The sequence below is a fragment of the Taeniopygia guttata genome, chromosome 3 (genome assembly GCF_048771995.1).
Source record: "Taeniopygia guttata chromosome 3, bTaeGut7.mat, whole genome shotgun sequence".
Classification (NCBI taxonomy): Eukaryota; Metazoa; Chordata; class Aves; order Passeriformes; family Estrildidae; genus Taeniopygia; species Taeniopygia guttata.
This window is the reverse complement of record NC_133027.1, coordinates 20,367,886-20,387,720: the sequence shown is the minus strand read 5'-3', so window position 1 is coordinate 20,387,720 and position 19,835 is coordinate 20,367,886. Positions and strand designations below refer to the sequence as shown.

The 19,835-nt window shown below is 38.1% G+C and overlaps 1 protein-coding gene across 25 annotated transcripts in view; it reads right to left on the bottom strand.

Annotated features, from left to right (window-relative positions):
- The window catches only part of MYT1L (myelin transcription factor 1 like), a 311,497-nt gene that overhangs the window by 13,572 nt on the left and 278,090 nt on the right, over positions 1-19,835 (bottom strand). For all 25 annotated transcript variants that reach the window (XM_072926030.1, XM_072926034.1, XM_030270108.4 and 22 more), the window contains 2 exons: positions 15,222-15,305; positions 13,662-13,883 (listed from right to left, as the gene is read on the bottom strand). In XM_072926030.1, the coding sequence (XP_072782131.1) occupies positions 13,662-13,883; positions 15,222-15,305 (306 nt within the window). The remainder of the gene's footprint in view (positions 1-13,661; positions 13,884-15,221; positions 15,306-19,835) is intronic.

Genomic DNA, 19,835 nt, shown 5'->3' with positions numbered 1-19,835 from the left:
ACCCACTGGTGATCTAATACAATATGTACAGACAGAGAAGGGCTGTGACCAAAATGGGTTTTTTGCAATATATCTGCATGCCTAATTCTTCAAAAGCTTCCTCTTTTTGCTTCCCCAATCCTTACATGCACAGCTTTAACTTGTGCATCATACACCTCTATGACTACCTTGAGCTTGTTACACGCCTGTCCTTAGAAGAGGCCATGAATGACCAGATGGTCCTAAATTTTCCAGTGGCTTTATGCAATTTAAAAAAGCATTCAAAACTCCTGAATGTATCCTGCTCACCACAGAGTATGCCAAAGCCAGACCATGCCATTGCCTTCCTTTGCAGATCTTTTCTGGCAAATCCGTCTCTTCATTAATTGTATATTGTATTGTTAGCAGATGAGCTTACTTTCCTGAGGCAGGCACTTTCAGTTTCAGTGAAGCCGATACCAAGTTAGTAACCTAAATTAAGAGTATTGACTTCTACTACAGTTTGTTTAACTTGTCTCAACTCTTCAGAGATTAGTTAGTCAAAGATAGCAATGTGCACACCTTTTGCTTTGCTCTGTTCTTAATTCAGTTACCTAAAACTGTTTTAAATAATTAAAAAGTAAATTAGGACTTTTAGAATAAGCTTCTACTCTGCAAGAACATTCTACATCTTATCTTATTGAATATGTTTACTTCTACTGAAGGCAAATATTCTTTGAATTGAGAACAGCCAAACGAACTCAGGCTATATGGGCAGATGAGATGAAAAACGAGGTCAAGGCAGTGTTGCACCAAAAGTGGGCTTGTGTACAAAGGCTGAACCCTACAGAAGTGTAAAGTTAACCAAGAAGTTTGAATTGAGATCCCAGTGAATCTGAGAGTTGCTTGAGATTTCTAGAAGACCGGGGAGTGGAAGGAGACAGAAGGACAGAAATAGACAGGAGTAGACATGATTTTATTTTTTTCCTGTTACTGGCAAACAAAAGAATACAAGTGAATGTTATTTCAGTGCTGTAAGAGTTATGCAATACATGCTTTAAATATCTCAGAAATGAAAAAAGACTATGAGAACTATCTAGGTAGTAGTTTTATATCTTGGTCCTTGCATTAAGTATGCTATGAAGCTGTATCAGGGGAGGTTGAGGTTGGATATTAGGAAAAGGTTCTTCACTCAGAGGGTGGTTGAGCAATGGAACAGGCTTCTCAGGGAAGTGGTCACAGTCTGATGGAATTTAAGAAGTGTTTGGTCAATACTCTCAGGCACCTGATGTGATTCTTGGGTCTGGACTTCGATGATCCTTGTGGGTCCCTTCCAACTCGGGATATTCTATTATTAAGTTTGAAGCCTTTACAGTAGATGTTTGTCATAGGTTTTCAAACTTTACAATGACTTTTGCATAATTCTGCAGCTTATTCATTCCAGCAAAGAATTAGTAAAATTATGGTTATCTCACTTGGTCCTGCCATTATTCTCATAAACACAATAAATCATAAGAACATATAAACACAGTTGAGTATTCTTCCCATAATAAAAATGAGTAAGACTTTCTAACAACATTGCTGGGGTGCTGCTGTAATAAATTCAGTATAAATGTACCAAACCATGAATTATCTCTGTCAGACTCTGGATGCCACAGGGCTTGAAGCCACAGCATTTTGGTGGGGATTTGAGAAGCACCAGCAACCAAGTCTGGACTCCCTCTGTGTTTCTGATACACCAAGAGCTGTGAGTCTCTGCCGTATCAACAACCAGATGACCATCATTTTGTTGGGATGCAATGTGTCTTGGCTGTTGATAAATTTCCACTATTGGGTTTAAACTCTAATTTGAGAAAGAAAAGTATTGTCTGGCACATAATCCTAGAAAACCACCCTCTGCCAAAACTTACAAAATACTATAAAGTCTGTATGGTGATTGTATCTATTAGAGTTGAACATAAAGCGAAGAATGAGTTTTCTTTCTGGTTTAGCACTATGGTTATCTTACTGCAATCAGTGCCCCGCCATACATTCAGTGAATTTGGAAGTAGGGTGAAATTAATTCAAAAATAAAATGAAAATTAGTGGGGGGAAAAGTTTTAAAGGAGTTTTTAGATAGTGTTCGTTGCACACTTATCAAGAAATTTAGATTAAATAAATGTGGGCTAAAATCCAGAACTGTTTCAAGAATGTAATTGCAGTGTCTTCAGGGATGCAAACAACAGAGGTCACCAGAGTGAAGGATCATTGATCAAGTGGAGCAATTGTCTGGGTGACCGATTTTAATTATCTGGGTTCCAGCTGTGTGTTAAATATATTTTTTCCCTCAGTAGACAGATGCAGTTTAGTCCCTCTTGAAGCTGGAGTATTTGCACTTGGCTTTTCAAATGAAGAAAACAATTTCCAAACAGAGAGATAGGTATATAGGAAAGGAGGAGATAAAGTCAAATAAACAACAACTTTTATATTTGGCATGTCAAGTGTTGAAGTTTACAAAGAAAAAAATAACAGGGTGTAAAGAAACCAGAGTCTCAACCTGTAGTACCCAAAAAGCATCCTGAGGACAAATTCTGTGAACTCTGCACGATGTTTAGAGATTCACTACTGCAATGATTTTTCAAAAAGAGAATGAAATACTTCTCTTGTTTATTTAAAATAGTATTGTCTATAGACTAGAGGAAGGAACAAGTCACTTTCAAGGGACCTCTTTTAACCAGAGATATATTCAAAACAAGCCCCAGATGTAAATCCTTTTGAAATTCAAGGAAATACAGATCACAGTGAGAATGACTGTTTTATTTTGTTAATGGCTGAAATCTTACTTTTATGACTAAGCTCCTCAACTATTTTCTAATGTTTGAAGTTCAAGTTAAGAGATCAAACTCAGTGATCAAAGTAGCCCATTCCTTAGTTAATATTAAATCCATGAACCACTATTTTTTTTCTATGTTGAAGGGTATCAGCTTTAGTGAGTTCCTTATTCCCATGAGTAAATTCTGCTACACACCTTAAAGAATGAAATAGTCTATGCACAACTCCAGCAGAGATAAAAGGAACTCTCCCTAAACCAGCACTCATTTTTATTTACATTCGAGTATGATTAGCTTTTCACCAGGTTCTTCCTGAGATGTGATGCAAAGGGAATCCAGGAGAGAGGTTCTGCAAACAAGATAGTTTTGTTTTCATGGAGATTGCTGTGACACACAGAGGAATCTCTTCTCCACACAACCCCAGCTGCCTTTGTGTGGTGTTAGGTGTCAGAAAAAAAGCATCTCTTCAGCTCAGTTTCAGAATTCTTCATTGGAAAAGAATAATTTTTATTGATGTGGCCCTTTATAGGTCTTGTTTCCTGGCTAAGGCTTTTTGTTTGGTTGGTTTAGTTGGTTGGGTTTTTTTGTGAGTTTTTTGTTTTGTTTTGGGCTTTTTTGGGTACATTTACAACTCACACCTGAATGCTTGCTGTGAAAAACTTAAATTTTGAATCAGGAAGGAAATCTAAGTTAAAAATACTAAAAGCTTGAATGTAATGTGGAAAGTGACAGCTCCTAATTCAAGTTGTTTTCCAAAGGTGCTGAGGAAAGTAGCTAGATTTTATTCTGTTAAAATAAATCTTTGCTTCAGAAATAAGAAAAATCAAATCACTATCCAAATGGCCAAATTAAAAAAAAAAATAGCCATTATAATTAAAAGAAAATGCAAGTTTTTCAAAATTATTTAAATAATATCTGATCATTGCTTCAGAAAAACACTCTGGAAATAACTATGTTCTTATTTTAGTAGGAGGAGGATTGAATTAGCATTAAAATCTGGTCAGTCAGAGGCACCAAATGGACACCAAATGGCCACCCAGAAGAAGAGAAGGTATTTGGGTTTTTTTACTGGAGATTTAAAAGGTAAGGTAGTGTTATAGTTTAATTATGCCTATCCCTCATAATAAAAGAACAAAGAAGGCATCAGATAAGAAAAACAAAAATAGGAATTATGCAGAAATGTTAACATGGCAAAGCTGAGAGAAAAGGCCTTGAGAGCAGATTCAATTTGAAAGGAATCCCTCTGGGGCATAAATATACAGCAGAAAAGGGATTCATAAATCTTGACATGCTGGAACTGTAAGAGCACTGCAAAACTTGCCCTTCAGCTGGGCACAGTAGTCCCTTGGCAAATTTACATTATATTTAGTTAACTGAAGCTGCTTGGTCAGCAAAGAGGCTTTGTGGGTGGGCTTCTCACATGTGTTAATGAGCTTTGACCTGTACCATCCCCGAAGAGGGAAGGAGGTTTGGCTCTTGCCCAATGTGTAACAACTGTTCAAAAATCTCTCATTTATTTTTTGGTGAGTGAGTACCCACTGCAGCACATTACAACACTTACAGGTGGCCCTAGCACTAAGCCATGCACTTAATGGGGCACAGCTGAGTGCCCCAGGAGCTGGGGGCTGGCTTCTGCAAAGCTTACCAGCCTCTCTCCTGTCAGGGGACTGCCCACAACAGGACAGATGACCTGAAGACCAGTGGATTTACTGGGCTGTTGAATAGGAAGAAAGGTTGAGACTTGCCTGTGTATAAATAAGGTGCATGTTTAGCTACATACCTCTGATCAGTGCTTTTGAAAATTTCATGTCATCTATTTAGTGACCAAGTACAGCTCACTTCAGCACTTAAAATGAAGCACAATTTCTCTGAACACTTTGTATAGATAGCAAGGACAAAAATGTATTTCAAGAGGAAAATTCATCCCTCCTGAAATCTAAAAAGTCATCCTGTATTCTTTGCTTTTTTATGAGCTATGTCTGGAATGAGGACAAGCCGACTTTTAACCAGACAGCTTCTGCTAAGTGCCTGATATCAAGGAGGTGTCACATTGCGAACACCTGTACAATTGCTGTCTGCTGTAATTTGTCAGGTCTGCTAAGCAAAATGATTTTTCTTGTTTATATTGTGCAGTCTGCTTTTTCTAATATAGATTTTATATTATTTTCTCCGTGACTTTCCCATGGTAAGTAAACCTCTTAAGTAGTTTTAGATTATCTTACTATCAAGAGCCTTCCAGTTTAACAAATGGTACATCTGATTAAAATCCTTCTTCCAGTTTGTAATGAAAAGAGCTGGCAGAACTACCTGCAAAGGGCCTAACTCTTTCAACAACCAGGTTCTGCATTTAGTCACTTGTAACTTTTGCCAAATTTTAATTGATCTGACTGAAATTTTCAGTGGTAACTGTCAGGCCAGGCTAGTTTTTTTTTTTTTTTCCAAAATGTCAGAGGAAGAACATTTATATTTCTCAGAATATACTTCTATGCCACTGTTTTGTCCATATACATTATTTTGTCCCTTCTGAGGAGAGCAAAAAAGTCCAAATAATTCAGTGAATAGCTCTAACTATCCGTGAATTGGAGCAAGAAATGACTTTTCATGGGGTGTTTCTCTGAGTTTAGAGATGCATTCTGCTTTCCTCACAAAAACAAAAGTAGATTGGGCAGAGCTATAAGCCTCTGACAGACTGTCCATTGGACATGCTAAATGGATGTGAGTTAGTGTTTGGCACCCTCACGTACTTTGTGTGTATAAGGAAGCCTTCCCTTCCACCAGCCCTGTTCAGGCTGTAGGGCCTGGAGCAGAAGAATGCCTGCTGGAAGCGACACCTGAGACTGTCCTTATCTGCCAGTGCACCAACTACTGCAAATGGTGTGAACTGAGCAGCTCAGAAGAAGACTGAACAGGAGCCACAGGGACTGAGAAGGAAAGAGCGCCAGAACACAACTGTAGGAAAGAATGAGGATGAGAAGAGGAAGGTGTCGAAAAGTGGTTTAGGAAGACCCTTCTCCTTTAAGGTCAACACAAAATTACTAAGTAAAAAAATCTTTTGCACTGCAGGACCCACCACACAGATTATTTTTTCCTTTATGTATATTATTATTACATTGAATTGCCACATTTCTTTCCTTGTCTTCGTGGAAATGTCAATGCACTTCCATGCCTGTCATCTTTTAATGTTGTCATCATGATGATGTTTATCATTGTCAGTTGTAGCTATTGTTAAATGTAGTGAATTTGGTTAGTTCTTCTATACTCCTAATGATGTATGATGTTCTCCTGCTGAACTGCAATGTACAGCTTGTAGGAAAAACTAAGAGATGGGAAACAGCAAAATAAATCAATGGCAGGAAGGGGAAAGGCAGAGTCAGACCAAATGAACAAACACCCTAAACAACTTTAAAAGCCTACCAAAGAAAAAATAAAACAGTGAATTAATTTTGACACAAATGAGGCACTCTGTCAACTTACTGTAGCAACAAATAAAAGCATGGACAAGAGTTGACTTGACAAGAGATCTGGCTAGAAATAGATGCAATCAAATACTTCAATGCATTGCATATTCAAAGCTTCTTACAAATCTGGAGTTTGACAGCATTTATATTTCATGAATAGAAAAAAAAATTTCTCTGCACTTTTTACCCTTTTCAGTGTACAGCATAGGAACACCTTTCAAAAGATATTGCTGGACACAAACTCCTGACAAATAGGGTATTTTGGAAGCTTAGGGTGCCTTGAGAATTCAGCTGGCAGTTTGGATCCTTTGTGTTTTGAAGGATGGTTGCAACTGGCTTAACTGAGAGCTTCTGGGTCTCTTCAAAACCAAAGAGAAGTGGACCAGAGATGGCCAAGTGGGCAAATGCCCACTGGGAATGACAAGACTGTAGCTAGGGGATGCAGAGATGCAGGTAGAATAGCTCAAAATGAAACTGGATAAAGAAATGTAAAACCTTCAAGAAATGGTTGTTTAAGTACATAGAGAGCAAGTGGAAACAGAAGGAAAATATTGGCACACTGTTGTATGGGAGAGGTGAATTAGTCACCAGCAATGCAGAAAAGGCAGCAGTTCTCGACACTTCCTTCACATCTGTCTTTACCAACACTGTTGGGCTCCAGGCTTTGGGAGCAAAACTCCAGGCTGATGCAAACAGAGACTCACCATCACTGATGGAAGAGTTGCAACTGAACTGTTACAGGAGCTTGGCACTACAAATCAATGGGCCCTGACATTGCCCACCCAAGTGCTGTTGCAAGCCTCTCCACAATCTTTGAGAAGTTGTGGAGATCAGGGGATATCCCAGAAAACTGGAATGCTGGAAACCCCACCTACAAGAGGGGCTTAAAGGAAGATCTGCAGGCTCTTTAGACGTATTTCAGTCTCTGGGAAAGTTATGGAATGAATCCTCCTTGGGGCTGTCACAAGTGAGATGAAGCACATGATTGGGAAAAGCCATCACAGACTGACCAAGGGCCAGCTGCCAGCTGTTCTTGACAAACCTGCAAAAGCAAAGTTGCTTTTTGTGACAAAGTAACCTGCTTGGTTGAAAAGGGGGGAGGGGGCCATGGAGTGACAAGTAGACATTGTCTACCTGGATTTCTCCAGGGCTTTTGATGTGGCTGCCCATGGCCTCCTTCTAGAGAAATGTCTAATGGTCTGGACAAGTGGTCTGTGTAGTGGGTAGGAAACTGGCTGAGAAGTCACACACAGGGTGATGGTAAACAGCTCCTTTTCAAACTGGCAACCTGCCACAAGTGGGGGCTCCCAGGGATCCATACTGGGCCCAACCCTGCTTACACGTGGGTAAAAAGGGTTGGGTCTGGACATCAGGATCAAGTGTATCCTGTTGAAGCTTGACAATGATAGCAAACTGAGTGATACCAAAGTGATCTCTTTGGAAAGGAAATTCACAGTGCTGGAAGACGGGGATAGGCTTGGAGGGTGGGCTGACAAGAACCTTATGAAGTTCAACCAAAATGAGTGTGAGGTCTTGCACCTGGGAAAATATTCATGAGCACAGCACAGGCTGGGACCTGGGACCTGTCTGTGGAGCAGCTCTGTGGAAAGGGACCCGGGGGTCCTGGGGATGACAAGCTCAGTGTAAGTGAGGGGTGCTGCTGTGGCACAGAGAGCCAGCAGGCACTGGACTGCATCAACAAGGGCATCTCCACAGGGACACAGAAGTCACTGTCCCACTCAGTGCTTGTCAGGCCATACCTGGAACACAGTGCTTGATTTAGGCTCACTCTATGTAAAAAGATGTGGACAGGCTGGAGAGCCATTGCTCTTAATGATAAGTAATTTTTATAATTATAAAATGTTTAATACTTAATAAATAATAATTATAAATATTTTTATTTTTTTAAATGCTGAAGCTGAGAAATGCTGCTAGATGCTGACAGGATGTGATTTCAGGCAAATATTGAAAGCTCTACAATAATTTATGAGAAAATTTGCAGCCACTAGCCTGTGTTTTGTAAAGCATCTGTATTAAAGAGCTACTGCATCTTTGGGGGCACCAGATAAACCCTGGGGTGAGATGCTGTTCTATGGTCCTGAGTATCAAGGAGGTTTTACTGTAGGTAGTATTTGCAAATCTTCCCTTCAGAAGCTAAGAATGATCACAGAAGATTTTTATGCAATATCTATTTCTAGCAAAGCATATTTAATGAGAAGAAGGATCTGCTATGAAAAATCTACATATCCAACCTTCTTCCCTCACATTTGTCATCTCCTAAATGCTTTGAGTGTTTGAGAACTTAGAGGTCCTCTGAGGATCTGTGTGAGTGTAGGTATCAGACAGCTTCCAGAAAGCAGCTGCAGAGGGCATCCTGTCTTGACATTCTTTTGGTTTTTTTTTCTTTTGGTCTTTTTCTGCTTTCATAATCTGTCTGTTCCCATGCTTAGTAATGCAGTTGTGCAACTCAGAGCTATGACCAACATAAAATTTCTGGAGGAAACAACACTGGTAGTGCTCCTTTACCTCAGGACATGTATGTGTGGTAATGGCTGAACTGAGTGAACTTCCTGTGGGCTGACAGCCTTACCATTAACTAAACCTTCCTAAGCATAAAGTGGATAGCCTGTAACAAGTGCCATATGTAATAATCTCCAATAATCACTTGATAATTTCTACATACATTCCTTCAGAAGGGAGAAGGCAGTGGATGATGTCCATTGCTTTCCCCCAGCACATCTAGACATTTTACAAACACAGTGATATGCCCTTGCTGCTCAAATACAAATCCTATTCTATAAACTTTTTTTATGGATCTTGGAGTCTTACTGTCCTCAGCAAGGATACAGGTTCACTAAAGAAAAACCACCCTTCTCTATGCTTTCATCTCTATTTAGCATTAGCTTGTTAATGAGAAAAAAGCATTATAATTTGATAATCTCTTATATATTACAACTCTACTAAAATCTTTATGTACTGTCTTTGACGGGAATAGAGTTCATTTTTTTCAAAGTAGTTGGTATGAGGCTGTGTTTTAGATTTGTGCTTGAAACAGCGTGGATAATTCAGGGATGTGTTCCATACTGCTGAGGAGTACTCACACAGAGTCAAGGCCTTTTCTGCTTCTCACCCCACCTCACCATTGATGGGGCTGGGGCACAAGTTGGGAGCTGGGTGGGGACTGACCCAAGAGATATCCTACAACATATGGTGTCATGCTCAGTACACAGAGTTGGGGAAGGAGAAGAAGGAGAAAGGGGGGACATTTGGAGTGATGGTGTTTGTTTTCCCAAGACACCATCACTTGATCCCTGCTCTCCTGGGGATAGCTGAGCGCCTGACTGCCCATGGGAAGCAGTAAATTATTTCCTTTTTTTCTTTGCTTGTGAGTATGGCTTTTTCTTGACCTATTAATCTCCACCCATAAGTCTTCTCATTTTCACACTTCAGGTTCTCTCTCCCATACTGCTGGAAGGGAGCAAGTAACTCTGTTGGACTGAGATCCTGACTGTGGTTAAACCACAACAGTTTTCCTTAATAAAGGAAATTTAAAAGCTACATTAATGTGTTTGAAATGGGTGATCACTGATGTAAATAAAAGTGAGCTGAAGATGGGAGCAAGAAGACAGTTTTTGATCTGAGAAGGCATTTCTGCAGGTAATTTCCACTGAAGTCAGCACAAGCACATTCCCTCTCTGTGCTAAGGAGCAGGGTTGCAAAATCCAAGTATATTCTGAGAAAGTCCCCACTGATCACAGCAATAGAAATTATGTCATCTATAAAAATCTTCTTAAGTCAAATAAGGGGATGTAAGGGTCTGTTCAAGAACTAAACTGCAAAGCCACAGTATAATAAGCAATTTACATTTCATTATAACCTATTTAATTTCTCTATCTACTGATTCCATGCTTGCATGGCTTCCAGTTCATTTTTATACTGCTGATAGGTCACCTAATTTCACATTGGCCTCTCTTCCTAGCAGAGGCTCCTTTTTGAAGCACAGCACACGTAATCCTATGCTTCAAATCCTTCCTGATAACTCCCTGTTTCCATTCTTTCCTAATGCAAGCACCTTGACAAAACTATTCACAGATATTTCTGTGAACAAGCAATGAAATGTTAAAAACCAGAAACTTTTGTTGACACCTTTGATCATAGGGTAGGATTCAAAATTCACTGAAATTTATGACATTTTTAATTGGCTACTTAATTCTGCTTCATAAGTGTGAATGTAGGAATAGGCATACATTTAAATTCCAGACTACATACCAGTTGAACTGGATCATCTCCAGTGATACCAATGCAATGACATCAAGTGTACAATATCAAGAGCAGCTCTAAGAAATCTTTACCTGAAAAATATCTTTCCTAATAGATATTTGATAAATTCAACAGCTGGCATCATTTTCACAAGCCAGTCTGCTGTTCATTTCCAGAGTAGTACAGTTGTTTTAATAACAGCATATTAACAGCTATCTGCAAATGGAAAACTACAAAAATCTTGGAGAAGACATAAAGGACAACTACACATGCAATGAATGCATATATATGCTTAGAGAAGTCTACCAATAGAAAAATATTTCCACTGGAGAGGAAAAAAATCATAATAGGACTACAGCGAGGTGTACTGGCAAAAATAAAGACATTAACTCCTCCTTCCTGAGGAGCTTTTACTGTCTCAGTTAAAGGCCACGGCCCTACTTTTCCCCCATGCATGCTGAAACCAACTCTACCTGCAAAGGAATGTCCATAAATCTGGTTTCACTGTGTAATTGGCATAGCATTTATTCTCTTCAGAAGGTGAGAATTTGAGATCTAAAGCCATGGCTGTATAGCAAAATGTTATTAGCGGTAGAAGATGAGACCACAGTCTGTTAGAATGGATACATCTGAAGTGAGGGAATATTTCATCCTTATGCAAGAAAATGAAGAGTCTATGATTTAGGTGGCATTGGGCTCCAGATTATGACAGCTGGGTTTAAATATTTGCATGTTTTGACTATGTGTCAAAGCTGCCATGGAGATCTGGGGCCCATTTATTTAACAAGATCAGCACCCCTGCAGATCCCCTGCCAGGAACATTCAGCTCTCAGCTGCCATAATCAAAGAATGGGGCATATCACAAGCCTGAAGTCATTTTGGCCAACCCAGTACAGCTATATTGCATGCCCTAAGAACACTTCAAATGGCATAAAGTACCTGTTTGTAGGCCGGGGAAAACACTCCCTTTTGACACACTCAGTGACATTTATGGTACAACTGATTAAAGGCTGGTGTCCACTGAAGTGGACTGATCCTTGAAGTGGAGTAAATGCATCCTACATCTTGTACAAGCAGATTTTTAAGGTAGGTGAACTGTTCAGATGTTCAATCCCGAGTTCAGAGTTTGATTCAGTTGTTCATGTATAGGCATGAAATGCTATTTGAGAAGATACATCTCTAAGGCTAATAAATATTACACTGGACCTACCTTTCTGAGCAGCAGCTGGAGGCCATATAAGTAACCCAAAGGCATCTAAAATAGCTCCATGTGCTTTACTTTGTGTGAAAAAATGAATCAACCACTTTTAACAGCCTTAAGAATTCTACAAGAACTAATAATATTTTCAAAATAATAAGGCTTGTTATTAACACTACCACTGCATATGGAAGATTCAAGAAGTTGTTCAGTTTGCTCACAACTTAGAATACTGGCCCTTTGTTACATCAGGACAATTAAGTAGGATTATTCTACTTTGTCTTTTTAAGCAACCTTTCATCCTGTGGTACTCTCCTCTAACAATAGATCTTTTTGCCCAAAAACTGATCTTGTAAGGTAAGCCAGTTACAGGTCTCTGTTTCTGCTTATGATAATGGTACTAAAAAAACACACATGGTTGTTTTGTAGTTAAATGTCATGTTTAGGTTACTCTAGTAGGTTCTTTTTCATTAAAGCATTCCTTAAAAAAAGTCTAGCCACAATTTGCCCTTTTAATTGTTAAACTTAGTACATTTCTTTTAAAAGTTAGTTATTCTTGTTGCAAGAATTTTCTCCTTGAAACCATAATTACTATGTGAATACTCCTTGCAAGCAATCTCCCAGTAATTATATTGTACCTTTTAACTAAAGGTAAAATAATTAAAAAATTTTAATGACTGATCTCTCTGAGTTAAATAAATTTTGCACCATAATGAATAAAGTCAAACTGAAATATGAATACTAATACTGGTATTTTACTGAAATTCAGAAACTTAAACCCACATGTGGTAGCTGCATAAATGGTCAGTTTTGCATCTCCTGCTTCCTAAAGCCTCTGGGAGCTGCAGTCTCTGTAATATACTTGGCTACTCAGGAACATCTCAGGTCAAGGACCAGAATCCCTTCATGGTAGATACCATAAAAGACTGAGTAGAAAAACAGCTCTGAGCCTAAACAATAAATAGGAACTATGTGCACAAAATCTGGAGAGGTTGAAGTAAGGATAAGGATTCTGAGTGAAGCTGTAAAGGATTGTCAAAGAAAGAATCAAAGGAAATAGTTACGGGCAAGAGAAGGAAGAAGTACACTCTTCACCTCTGTATCTAGAGCTGACTACAAAACAAGATCAAATTGGCTTAGCTAACTAAAGGGTACAGAAGTTCAACTGAGGTCTGCCTGGAGAGGGTGACAAATTAGGGACATCAACTTGACATATTTGAAGTAATAGAGTTCTATATTAGCGATTATATAATAAGAAATTTGCTCTGACATTATAGTCATTTTCAGGCCTAGATTTCCAGCCAGAGCTCAAAAAAAAAAATCCTTGTTTCTTCATAATCTAGTATCTAAAATGGCAGCAGGTTTTATCCCTAATAGACTGGCAACTTTCTCCTCCTTCTCCTAGCTATGAAAAAAATTATCATTGAAGCTCTCATATTTTTGACAAGTTAATGAAGAATCAAGCTTGTATTTCTTTTGTCAAATATTTACATTCCATTAGTTTTAAATAATGTTCTGTATTCTACATATATTTTTTTTAACAAACATGCTAATTACCAAATGAATAAAAGTACTTTGATTTTATGGAGCTCTTTCCTAATATTCTTCAGTTCTATGCTCTGATGTTTGAGAACCAAGAATGTGTTTGGTATCTCTAAAAATAAGGTGAACTCAGATATGTCTTACAATGTCTACACCAAGGTAATATGAAATATGCAACAAACCAATAGGAACTTATAGTTACTCTCATGCATGATTTTTTCCCTAAATTTTTCTGTATGTTATGGATTCAAGTGCAGGTCTGCATACAAAAACTTGCATGTCTGGATTTCCAGTTACCAACACATGTAAGCAGATTATTTTTTGTCGTGATAATGAAATTCAACAGGAACAGAGAAATGCCATGAAAAAAAGCTGTATTTTAAATCTGATTTAAATAATAAATATAAGTGAAAAACTTAAGTCATAATTACTCACCTACGATGAGTAAGAAAACTACCACTGACATGTCCTGAGCCATCACATCCTGGTGTCGGACATGACATTCCTTCCGTCTTCACTGACTTCCAAGAAAACTGTGAGCCATTTAGGTACCCATCCTTTTGCCTTTTGGCAGCAAGAGGACACCCTGATGCACTGCGATGGGATGCATATTTTCCAGTTATATGACCCTGACCATCACAGCCAGGAACTGGACATCTGTACAGCAGAGAGATGAGATAAACTTCATTGTCTTGCCATTATATACCTGGTAGTCTCTACAACAAAGTCAAAATAAGCCTGACACGAAAAGGAAAGACTAAGCCTACACTGTGGTCGCAAAAGTAGTCAAGATACTCTATAGTGGGTAAAATTACAAGCAGAACTTTACATTTGAAGAAAAAAAAGTTCTATGATAAATCCTGAGGAGGCTAGCCAGTAGACGCAGTCACAGCTGCTGATATTATGCAATTGTTACAACAGGACTGAGATATGTATTTGAATTACAGGTGTTTATCACAGTAAATATCAAAGTGGAATTGAAATATTTGCTACTGAGCTCTGCCCAACAGTGAAATGGCCCATAAAACCCCTATAAGCATAAAATACTACTTAGTATAATTATTTATAATAATAAAATGTATAAGTACATTTTATTTATAGGTATGGAACCCAAAGAAGACTTGTCTGAAGTCATGAAAATGTCATGTATACACAGTTATGACATGATCAGAGCACTTCATTATAAATGCCGAGCTCCTTTAACTAATTTTTGAATAGGGGTGATGATATGAAACTATGTGCTACAGCCCAGAGACCAATGAAGGCAGTTCTGTAGTCATCTGATTGTTTTCCTTACTTGGGAATCTCCCCATACATTTGCTCTGTATACTGCTCTGTATACTCTGTATACTAAAAACCAAATAACCAAGGCTAGAAGGAAAAGGTTAGAATCTTCAGAATGAAATGTTTAAAGAAAATTACATTGGGGTTTTTTTTCAATGTGTTACTACATAGCACACGTCTACGCTAAAGGCCAATTACTTCACTGTTTGTGAAGTAAAATATTCCTGCAACTTTCCACTGAGAATCTGGTCCTGAATGGTCCAAACAGTCACTAAATCCACCAAGTTCAGTGGCCACTGATATCAGAGTGCCTTGCAAGAAGAAACCAAGACCTACAGGTAGGCATTTGTTTCTCTTGCAAACTGCATGAACAAACAGATTGGTTGCATTAGTCTCATATAAACACTCAGTCCTCTATTCCCATAACTACCTTTATTTAGCATATATGGTTCGCCTGTAGTATGCAAACAGATTATTAATTTCCAGATTATTCTTCTAGAAATGAAGAATTTAAAACTATTCCTAAATTACAGATGATTGTATCCTTGGCTAAAACAATCAGCACAGAAACTGGATTTGCTCATAGAAATCAATGTGGTCACCTGCCCTTGGATAACTATCACACAACAACATTTATGCCTTAAAAAACACTGAAGACCTATATAAGACCTATAAAACATACAAAGGCCCTTTGGCAATATTTGTTCTCACCTAATTGGCTCTTGGTCTTCTTTGTCTTCCTTACTTTGTGCTATCCTGATTCCACTTTTCTTTGCTCGTGGACAGCCTGAAAGACTGTGTGAAAGAAAACATTTTAGAATGCAATTTCTCATTCTTGGGAACACTTTACAGAAATACACTTTATATCTGAGAAACTGGCACAATAGTGGTTATATAAGGAGAGTTGCAGCAGCCACACAAGTTGGGGATCTGTGCCTGTGAGTCTGTGATGCAGGACAGGACTGCTGGTGCTGTGCCAAACACACAGGAACTCCCCCAGGAGTCATGGAAGGCAGATTGTAAACCCCCTGCCTAATAATTCCTTCAGCTGTCTCAGCAGCAGCAGTGGCATCTTTAATAGGAATAGAAGCCAGTGTTTCAGGGCTGAGAGACATTATGTATCCTATGTCTGAGATGGATGGAAGAATAGAAAAAACAGGAGTATCTCCTCATTGGACTAAAGATTTCTCTCAGGAGTACATTAGTAACATTATCAAATCTTTCCAAACATCACATAACAATTCTACAGAATCATTGAATAAAAACATGGCAGAGCTCAGAGCTTTCAATGCCTTCCAGAGAAGGGTTTCAAGTGCTCAGAATTCACACACACAAAAAGACTTGGTAGAGACAAAGTTGTATGTTAGGCTAACCAGTGTTACATTTAACTAAAGACTGAGAATGTTGTTTTCAACTAAACAAGCTCATCTTCCCATTGCATAAGAAGAATTCATTATAGAAAACACTTAGTAGATTACATTGTCAAGTAGACTTGACAATGACCTTAACAGATTTTTAAAGATTTTTTTAGGTAGCTGGTATCTGAGGATACAAATATGTCTATCAATTAATCATGCTTGGTCCTCTAAATGTTATTTCCGTCTTAACTATCTGCATTAAAGAATAAATCCACCAGAGGAACACCTTCAAGTGTTGACCAAAGAAAAATTCCCATGAGAAATAAACAAAATAGAAGATTAAATTTTTGTTTTCACCATGAGCAAAGGTACTTGAGTGTTGTATAGTAGGTCCTGTCTTTGCAAAGAAGAGACAGAAAGAGTGGTAACAAAATTTTCAGTTATTTTGTCTTGTCAAAACCAGTGAGGACTGTGGGGAAGAAGCACAGAAAAAGGTAATGCAATCACAGACAGAATTCTGTGTTAGAAATTGAAGACTAGACAAAACCATAGTTTACATGCTGCAAAGTCACAAATAAGTCAATTAAAAAAGAAAGAGAAGAATGGTGACACAGGATATTGGACATACTACGTCATCTAGAAACTTTTAGTGAGATGTCATGGCTACATCTGTAGTGTTAAATAGAAGGGACCTAGAAGTGTTGCTTTGACCCAAGAAAGTTGACATTTGTACAGTTAAGTTCTCTATCTCTGCAAAGCAGGACAGTTACACCCATATTGTTTATAATGAATGATCTGGACCCACAGAGTCCCAAACCATATTTTAGAATTGCCTGTGAGACCTTTAGAGGCCCAGGGTCAGTGCCATACCAGGGGTCATGTCAGCATTAGTGGAATATGCATCTGTGCTCTGATATGTGGACCTGTGCACTCATCCCATGTAATTTTCCATTTTAAATGTAAATGACCATTCTCCTTTTCAAAGCAAACTGCTGTTTATTCCAGCTTGCGTAGTGGACAACAAAGTACCACAGTTCTTTGTGTAAGAACTAAATCTGAGGAAGTCTGTGCCAATTAACAACAGTTTTCTTCAGAAATAATAATGTTGTCTGTAAGAAGGTAGTAGGAGGAAGAGAGTCAGGAGGATTCAGAATAAGAGAAAGCTGGCTCTGGGGCAAAGGAAGTGTTTAGGAACAGGCTGGTTTGCTGCCTGACACACAACATGGTCTGCAGAAAGTGAAGGGGAGTGGATGGGAGTTAAAGATACTCCTCCTTTATCTCTGAGAGTAGTTGTACTCACTGGGTGAGAATAATCAGAATTTGCATCTGAAAACTAAACAGTTAATAAGAATTCCTCAGAAAGCAGTACTAGTACTAAAGCATCTGTAGGTATACAGATGGGTATGCTTGTAGATTATATTTTCATAACAAAATCTGAACAAAGAATTTCTGCCTTGACTAATGATTTAAAACTTTCTACAAATTAAGTCAATTTAATTATCACCTACTCACTGGTATTTTGGTGCATCATATCTCTAAAACAACTTTCTATTCTATTTCTATTTATTAGAAAATTCTAAGACCTTTCAGGTCCTCCAAATGAACATTTCCAACAGACAGTTTCTGAGGCTGTGATTATTTCACTTTTCCTCTGACAATGGATCCATTAAGAAAATGTATGTCAAGCCTTTGCTTTAATTTTTTAATTTTGTAACAATCAAAGCTATTACAAGATAAGCAATATTACTTCATTTTTCTATGACTTTAATTTCTTATACATGAAGACAAAGGACAAATAAGGAAATTGAACAGCAGTGCACAATGCTGTAACTTCTTGCATAAATTGAAGGGCTGTGCCAAACTGCAGAGTTATAGCAGAGTTAAATCTGCCTCATGTATGCTTGCTGCTGAGCAGCCATTTTAAATACCAATGATAACCTCAACAGCCATTTAGGAGAGAAGTAATTTCTTTCCTTCTGAAACTGAGAGGGTTGGAACTGATGGTGTCAAATACAAACAGAAATGCTAACTCAGATGCAGGCAGAGCTAAATGCTAATTTTCAGTCTGGGAATTAGAAAGCCCAACTGACAAGTTGCTGTTGGGTCTTCCATGCTTAACAGCTCCAGATTTAGGCTACTGGTTTGCTGCCCTTCGAAAACATTCATTTTGCCAGCCTTCCCACGTCAGAAATGGCCTTGACAGATATCATGATCTGAGCAGGGTAAGGCTGGCTCTGTGTAAATGTGACAGGTCTCCTGAGGACATCTGTGGATTTAAGCAAAGAAAGTGTTACTTCACTGACTACATGTCAGTGCTTCTGTGCCTGCAGGCAGCTGAAGACATGGGGTTGCCAGAGGCCTTTTTGGAAGAGAAATTAAGGTGGCATTTCAAAAGGCTGCATGTGTTAAATCCCAATGGACTGAGCAAATTCCAGATATGTTTGTTTTGTAGAACGTATTTTTTATATCTTTATATGCACTTGATTATGCTGCACAATCAAATGAAAACTTGTAGTCATCTGCAAAAATACAAGAATGTAAGAATTTCCAGACAAAAGTAGGTAACACCATTCAGCTCATACTCCAGTCCTTTAGTGGTCAGGAGATGACGTACAAAGAAAAAGTTTACAAAATGAATCAACATTCAGTGATTCTCCCCTACCAACCTTGCCAGCTTTTAGGTTTCTTGTTAGTAACACTTACTCTTCTGCATCTTCACTCTCCCACCTGCTTCTAGTTAAATAGATGATAAAACACATAAATAGCTTCCCTGAAGTTGGGGTAGAGTTATAACAAGCATAATGTTGGTACAATGGTAGCTGATAAATTTACATATAGTTAAATGTAGTTCTAAATTTGACCTTAAATTCCTCTGAAAGTGTGATCAAATTTGCATCATGTAAGTGTTTTTAAAATACTTTCATCTTCTCCTTTATAATGTTATTTGTACTTGTGATGTTTAACAATTCCTGCATTACAGAAATTGATATTTTGATCTTTCATTTTCACAGCACATAAAATATGGCATGCGCAAATATCTTAGTTTATTTATGTTTTGACTTTGAACTCTTTGCTGCTTTTAGTGGGAAAACATTTAAACTGGGAACTTGTGTTAACATTTAAACTGGGTAATAGTTATAGCCAATTGTAAAACTACAGGGACTTGGTGAAGAAAGCAAATATCCAGACTCAACAGTACTAGTCTGTGTGGGAGTAAAGAGTCTTTACTAACACAAGAGAGGTAGACTACACTATTATTCACTATTATTCTTTGATTAAACAGTGGATAGATGTTTACGAAATATGGCACAGCTCTCCTCTACTGATTTAGGTCTCAAATAACCACAGGGGAATTGCTAATTGCACAGCACTTATATCATTACCTCTACAGTGTAATTGATCAATATCCTAATTAGTGAGTGAGAAGCATTCTTGACCCTTGGTGAAGTTATAGTGAAGACAGCTTTCATCCACAAATTTCTTTTTCCATTCTTCTGGCTTGATGTAGTATAAAGTGTTGCAATTTTAGTACAAGCCAAACTTTTTCTGAAATGTACTAACAAGACTGGTGCATGTTAGATGAAAGAGGTACTTTTTCCGTCTGATAAAAGCTAATAACATTTCAACTGGGAGAGGCGGTAAAGAACAGGATCTAATTCTGCATTTCAAGGAATATGTAGTGAGTCTGGTAGAGACTGACATGAACATTCAGGAAATACAATTTGTGGGAAAGAGATGCTGGAGTAGGATTTCAGTCCAAACTGTGGAGAGTTAAGTTGTTCTGAATGTAAAGCAACAGAAACATAAATGTTGAATTGCTCCCTCAGGCTGCTAGAGAAGGCAGAGAAACTGAATTTATTTTATATAAAGATTTTGCTAGATATTAGCAAAAATATTCCTACCTATTTGGGTAGTGAGTCATCCTGAAGCTGAGAAATGTTATTCATTAGTTGTTAATGTGAATTAG